General features: G+C 34.5%; 1 protein-coding gene across 1 annotated transcript in view; it reads left to right on the forward strand.

Moving 5' to 3' along the window:
* The window catches only part of cunh1orf52 (chromosome unknown C1orf52 homolog), a 5439-nt gene extending 4182 nt beyond the window's left edge, over positions 1-1257 (forward strand). The window contains exon 3 of the mRNA XM_016504394.1: positions 807-1257. Within this exon, the coding sequence (XP_016359880.1) occupies positions 807-964 (158 nt within the window). The 3' untranslated portion in view covers positions 965-1257. The remainder of the gene's footprint in view (positions 1-806) is intronic.
* The last annotated feature ends 6756 nt before the right edge of the window (positions 1258-8013 follow it).

Genomic DNA, 8013 nt, shown 5'->3' on the forward strand with positions numbered 1-8013 from the left:
TCTATCCATCTATCTATCCATCTATCTATCTATCGTTCTATCTATCTATCTATCCATCTATCCATCTATCTATCGTTCTATTTATCTATCTATCGTTCTATCTATCCATCTATCCATCTATCTATCGTTCTATCTATCTATCTATCCATCTATCTATCGTTCTATCTATCTGTCTTTCTGTCTGTCATCTATCTGTCTATCTATCTATCTATCGTTCTATCCATCTATCTATCTATCCATCTATCTATCTATTGTCCTATCTATCCATCTATCCATCTATCTATCTATCTATCGATCTATCTGTCTATCTATCCATCTATCTCTATCTATCTATCTATCTATCGATCTATCTATCTATCTATCGATCTATCTATCTATCTATCGATCTATCTATCTATCTATCGATCTATCTATCTATCTATCGATCTATCTATCTATCTATCGATCTATCTATCTATCTATCGATCTATCTATCTATCTATCGATCTATCTATCTATCTATCGATCTATCTATCTATCTATCGATCTATCTATCTATCTATCGATCTATCTATCTATCTATCGATCTATCTATCTATCTATCTATCTATCCATCTATCTATCTATTGTCCTATCTATCTATCTATCTATCTATCTATCCATCTATCTCTATCTATCTGTCTGGCTGTCTGTCTGTCATCTATCCATCTATCTATCTATCGTCCTATCTATCTATCTATCTATCTATCTATCTATCTATCTATCTATCTGTCATTCTATCTATCTTGACACGTTTTTGAAGTTTGGGGCACTCTTTCTCATCACAGATGACGATGAATCTGGGAAGCAGCAGACGTCTGCTAAGAAGCGTCGCGTGGAAACGTTCCAGCAGAAGGAGAAGAGAAAGCGGGACATGGGACAGGCCACGTCAGACAAGAGCTTTGTGGAAGAGGAGAAGCGGATCCTGCGTCAGAGTGTGGAGTGAAGCTGAGATGTCACCCGCTCCGCTTGTTTTAATCCCCGAATCTTTAACCCTTTCTGGATGTTGACGGGAACGGCATCACCAGTCTGGGGATATTTTAAATGTATTTCTCTAAAATCACGTCCATGTAAAGGGAGAGGGTTTAGGATGATGTGTTTGTGTTTTGGACGTCATTGTTAGTATGATTTCAACTGTAAATGTGTAGCTGTAAGGAACATTATCCATTGGTTATGATGTTTCCTGTATGTTTCCAATGATTTGTAGCTTCTCAAATGGATAAAGTCCTTTTCTCTGAGTCTGTTTGTATCTCTCATTTATGTGTGTGTTTGATCCAAAGTGGCTTTGAAAGCTCATGGAAAACCTGGAATTAGAAGGCAATTTTAGAAATGGAATTTAATGCAGAAATTTCATTAGCAACTATAGGTTAAACGTCTCAAATATTTACTTTCCCAATACCATATACCTAGTAAAAGTGTTTTTTAGTTCAATCATGCACCGTGGTAAATCTGTGGTACTCTGGTGTATGATCATTTAGTACATCCATTACCCCACATAAAGCCATAATACTTTTTTAAGGGTCTTGTGGTGTTTGAAGTCAAGTTTTTAATGTCTTAATGATCCAATGTCTCGCTCCAGCTGTCATTCAAAGCGTTCCGTGCAGCTGCAGCTGCGGACCTGTTTTCCAGCAGGTTGAAGGATGTGAAAAGCCAGTGTAATTTTTCTCCTGGGAGCATGAAGTGATCAGAGGGATTCCAGGGAATTCTGTCATCTGCTGTGGATGTCACACAGGTAAATAAATGCAGATGATAAGATTCCAGCGTGCAGGTGTGTGCCCGGCCTTGTCTCGGACCTCTGTGTGTGTGTTATCCTCACGCCTGAATGAACATCAGGAGATTCCAGCGGTGTTGAGATGCTGCAGGATTCAGAGGGTTTATAATGCGCTGCTTCTTCAGGACCTGAACTAGAAAGAAACAGAACAATTTTAATCACTCATTATTGATAGTTATGCGATGATCTCTAATGTTAAGTATTAACGTTTTAGTGTTTTTGCTCCAGACATTAATGATTCCTCAAATTGTGATTATTTATTATTATGTAGAAACCAAAAATAAGTGCTATTTTTTTTATTTGTTTATTATTTAATTTTAATATTTTGAATTTGTTTTTATTTTATAGTTCTTGTTTTCATTTTAGACACATTATTCTGTAGAAGGTTTTTATTTAATTTTATGTTTGGAGGAACTTCACTACACCTATATACTATACTATATATTTCTATACATGTTTGTGTGTGTGTGTTTATTAATATTTTGAATGTTTTGTTTTCATTTTAATTTTAGACATTCTGTAGAAAGATTTTTCTTATTTTATTTTTGAAATACACTCATATATATTTATATATAGTGTGTGTTTATATTTTGTTTTCATTTTAATATATTCATTTAAATTTAATTAGTCATTCATTTAGTTGTTTTTATTAGTTTTTTTTTTTTTAATGTCTATATTGTGTTTGTTCTAAAATTAGTTATTTTAGTACTTCAAGTTAAACTAAACAAAAATGAGAAATGAAAAGGCTGAAATAAGTTTTTTTTTTTTACAATTTTAATTCAAGTTTATTTTATTTCAGTAAATAAAATAAACTTTTACTGAAATATAAATGAAAACCATTTTTACGTCATTTTTAAAAGTGGTTTTAATTTTAGTTAGTACCATGATATTTATCTCAGATATTGCATATATGTGCATTTATTTAGGATTTTATTTAATGCATCTATGTATACGGGTTGTTGTTTTTTCTTCTCTCCTCGAGAGTGGTAGAAATGACCTAGAACACACTAGCAACTGCATAGCAACGCCCTAGTAACCACCCACGGCACCCCTAGCAACGCCCTAGCAACCACCCAGGGCACCCCTAGCAACGCCCTAGCAACCACGCATCCTTTTACCATGTCAAACACCGCTCAGATTTTCTTCTGAAAATGTAAACATCATTGCTGCATCCCGCTCTGGGCTTCTGTTTTCTAGCTGTTGTGTTTGACGTGTTCAGCGTCTGGTGTATTTGCTGAGCTCTCGTGGAACAGCTGTATTTGTGCGTTTGGTGAATGATTGACCATGTAAATGTGATTCACGAGCACAGTATGCACCGCGACCACAAACATGCATCTATTACGAGCTCGTGGAAAATCAGCGGAAATGTCTGAATCACGAGTCTTTCAGCGCAGCGGCTGTTTATGGAGACATACGGCCTTCATACATATTCATATCTGAGGTTTCCGTGGCGTTTGTGTGTTATGAATGGGCTCGGCTGACAGTATGTGTATTCATTAAAGGCAGAGCGGTCGTCACGGCGATTGAGAGGCGGGTGACAGGACTGTCCGTCACCATAGCGACGAGAAACCGGAAACTGCGACCTTCAGTCAGCGGGGAAGTCCATACTTGTGCTTGAGTAGCCTATCTAGTAAGACCGGGCGACAGTATGGACTATAGAGCAAAAATAAAATAGAGGAACTGATTTTTAATAACAGACCTGCCAGGAGCACTGAAGTTGTTAAGTAATATTTATTCCGTAGAAACAGGAAGTCAGTGTGAATTGTATTTTTTATTTTTTTTATTTTTTTTTTTTGAAGAAAGCCAATTATATATTTACATATAGTATATATTTGTTTGTGATTTAGATTATTATTATTATTATAAATTAATTACAATATATTATATTATTGATATTATTACTTTAAATAATATTACAAGTCATAAAACTTATATTACCAGTTTTAATAAAAATTCAACAACGTACAAGTATATATATATATATAGCAATAAACCAGTTGTAAGTCATTGAAATATATATATATATATATATATATATATAAAGGGGGTCTGAATACTTTCCGTACCCACTGTATATATATACTTGTACATTGTTGAAATTCTTATTAAAATTGGTAATTGGCAAACTTAAGTATTAAAATTAATAATTGTAATAACTTGTAAGTTTATTGAACTTTTATATAATATATATTTCGATTCTTTTAAAGACTTTTAACAAGTTTATTGAAATATATGTATTCTATAATAATTTCTATAACCATAAATTGATTCCTTTTTTTATACTAAAAGCAGCTTTGCTGTCACATTCCTCATTATTGATCAACAGCTGAAACACATTGGTAATATTAACTCAAGTGTTCTTATGTTCTTGAGTGCACTTCTAAAATCCTCCCTAAATAGTACACCATCCAAACACTTGATTTGAGATGCACTTGTCCTACTGTTACAGTAGAGCAATGTTCATTTCCTTCACTTCTAGGCTTTATCTAGACACCTATGAAGGGCTGTTTTAAGTGATTTGCGGTGTACTGATTGTAACCTCAGACACTATGTAGTTTGGTAGTCTGTGATTTGACCGATAGATTGAACAAGTTTGATGATGTGTGTGGGAGAGCACTATTCATTCATCACAGATGGACGGCCGGAGCAGTCTGACCCTCCTCTGCCCGAAAACCAGCGGGAGGAGAGGCCGGTTTAATAAAGACCACCGCAGACCGCGTCACACCAGACTGACCGGTGTGTGTTCAGACTGACAGGAGTCACGTTTGACCGGGCTAAATGTGTCTGCATGATGCTAGGCTGTTATTAGTGTGTTGCCATGCGGTTGCTAGGGTGTTTTGGGTGGTTGCTAGGTGGTTTACTTTAATACCTTGATAGCACACGTACATCACAGAGACGTCTATTAGACGTCTGCATTACATCTGCAAGATGTATTTTTTAGAGTGTTTGTTCATCTGCGATACGTCTATAGGACGTTTCCTATCAGATGTCAAATAGATGTTTAGAAGATGTCTTTAAGATGTTTATGATTTAGAATGAATGTAAAACTGACATCTTAGAGACGTCTATCAGATGTTTGTACACAGCAGATGCTTTCCAGATGAAGCGATCTTTAAAGGGTTAGTTCACCCAAAAATGAAAATTAGGCTACGTTTAACTCACTCCTGAGGCATCCTAGGTGTATACAACTTTCTTCTTTCAGACGAATCCAGTCGGAGTTATATTAAAAATTGTCTTTGATCTTTCAAGCTCTATCATTGCAGTCAGCGGGTGTTGCATTGCTTCAGTCCAAAAGAAGTGAAATAAAAATCACCCATCCATAATAAAAAGTGTCTCAAGCCGTGTGAGACACTTTTTTTTATGCATGGGCACTTTTTATTTCACGTCTTTTGGACTGAAGCAATGCAAGACCCGCTGAGTGCCATTAAACAGCTTGAAAGATCAAAGACAATTTTGAATATAACTCCGACTGGATTCGTCTGAAAGAAGAAAGTCATATACACCTAGGATGCCTCGGGGGTGAGTAAAACGCATCAAAAATCAGAGCCAATCAGAAGCGAGAGTGGGCGGAGCCTCTCTCTGCAAGCGCACTCGCTACGGAATGGATAAGTACGTGATCTAATTTAGAAATATTAAACCATTTTAACATTATTAAAATACATACTGAGTGACTGATACACTTTTTTCATAGAATAAACTCGTTTGTTCAAATAGAGTTTTCAGTTTAAACGTTTTTGTTTCCTTAAATTTATTTTCAAGATTTGAGGTAAACTCTATATTGTCATTTATTATGGCTATAAAGGTCACACAAAATGATATTCAAACTCACATTAGACATGCTTAACATTGAATAAAGCAAATAATCAGTACCTGAGATCATCATTGTCATAGTTTGTGATAGGCTACTAAAATAACAAACTAAAACTGAAATAAAAATAAAGAACAATAGACATTTTTAAAAAAATCTAAAACTTGCTAAAACTCACTCTATATAGACTATACAATCAGATACAACAATAATTTCTCAAATAGTTATTGCAATATATACTCATAAATTCAACATTCACTGGATGTTTCAACTGATTTCTATTGAACTGTCAGCAACTGAACTGCAGTCAAACTATTTCAGATATAGTCAATTAAGCTACAAACTCCATCATAATGCACAATGTTTCCATCTAACATGTATTTTGATCTGCAGCTCATCATATTAATGGAGTGTTTCACTAGTTAGCAGTAAACTTGTATATGTCCCTAAATTTGTGTTGGATGTTTCGATGTGGAAAGCGAATGGAAATATGTATATTTTATTTGTAAACATCATACTTTTTTCGCTTATTTCAGTTAATGTCATCAAACTAGCGAGCTGAGCCAGTAGTAGTGCTGACAGTGTCGTGTAAACATGACTGAAGACGAGAAAAGGAGAACAGACGAACCGATTCAATTGAGTGAGTCATTTACGCTGGAACCGATTCAATTGATTCAAACTCGATTCACTAGCAAAAACAAATAAAAAAAAGCCATTCATTTTCGAATTTCGACATGGCTTGTAATGATTTTAAAAGGCACGTAGTGATGAGTGAAACGGAGCTTTTCTATACTCCGAATCAGTTAAACCATTGCGTAGCAAAACGATTCACGGTTTCGAAGCGCTCCAATCCGATCGCGTATCGCGAATCATTTGATTCAGATCGGGACTTCGGAGCAGATTCGCGAATCATTTGATTCGGAGCTTTTGGAACTGGTTCGCGAATCTTTTTTTCAGATTTTTTTTATAAACCGTACAAAACATCAAACCATTAAGGCAGTACAGCTATATAAACAAAACAAATAAAAATGAAAAAAAAAAAAAAAAGTAAGTATAGATCCCTTAAGAAAAATTAACCATGCAAATACTATGGTTAAACTATGGTTAGTGTAGCAAAACCATGGTTAATTTGTGCTTACCATGCTGTTGTTGTTGTTTTTTTGTAGTAAAACCATGGTTAATTTTCATAAGGGATGTGTTACCAGGTTAACAACAAAAGAAAGAAAAAAACTAGGACACACAGGATGAATAGCCTACAGAGCAGCTTTCACTGCTTTAGGATGAACAGAACTTTGGATAGTTTCCATATACTTGTCTAGATCAGTTGTGAATAAAGAAAAGAGAGATTTAGAGCCAGATTTTTGTTTATGTATGTGAAATTTAGCTAGCAGGAAACACAAATGAAGTTTTGACAAAAATTAATTTTGCTATATTCTCTTTCGAGTAGTCAAAATCAAAATGTGTTGGAAACATTATTTTTTAAATAATATATTTTTTTAAACATATTGAAGTCTTGCATATATTTACAAAATAAATTGAGTATTTATTGAACAATTTATTAATTAAATTATTTATGTTGACTTAATATAAACATAATATCTATTCATTTAATGTATTATGTATTTTCATAACAATATTATTACTGTTACTATTATTTTTAATAGTAAGCCATATTTGATTAATTTCTGCTTTGAACAATTCTGATTAAAAAATGCCTAGCAATGAAATCCGAAGGAACCGTTTAAATGTTCTAAAGCTGCAGCATGACACAAAAGCAGTAAAGTGAGTGACGGCAGTGCAGTGATCAGCTGAGAGCGTCCGCTGTGATTTCTGTCTCTTTTGACCCCCGCCCCGCAGCAGACGGCAGAGGGGTCCCGGCTAATTTATGTCCTGAGAAAAGGGGTGCGCATCGCCCCCATAAACTGTGTTGCTGGGGTGAGAGAGACTCAAAGACACTGCAGAGAGCCATTAGACAATGAGGAGGGAGTCGCAGGGAGCGCAGACAGCTGCACGACTGCATCAGTATCAACACAGCCAGAGAAACAGATGTTCCTCTTCACAAAGACTGAGAGAGATTGCCTCATGCACACATATCAGATTTTTTATTAGAGTAGTGCAATGAAAAGAAAATTCTTTGCTTACTTTAATCTTTCAATAAACAAAATTTCAGATAACATTTTGAAAATATTTAAATAATTTTTCAATAAAATAAATTTTTTACATTTTAATGTAAAAATCAAACAAAAATAATACAATAAATAAAATGATATGCTTTAAGGGCTTTAAGCTACAACATAAAAATAAACAATTTAACTGTAACTGTACTACAATAACTAAAACTAAAATTAAAAACTCTGTAGACATATTTAAAAAAAAAAACTGACAACAACAACATTACTGAAAATAACCCTAAAAT

Source organism: Sinocyclocheilus anshuiensis, unplaced genomic scaffold (genome assembly GCF_001515605.1).
Source record: "Sinocyclocheilus anshuiensis isolate Anshui unplaced genomic scaffold, SAMN03320099.WGS_v1.1 scaffold1762, whole genome shotgun sequence".
Lineage (NCBI taxonomy): Eukaryota > Metazoa > Chordata > Actinopteri > Cypriniformes > Cyprinidae > Sinocyclocheilus > Sinocyclocheilus anshuiensis.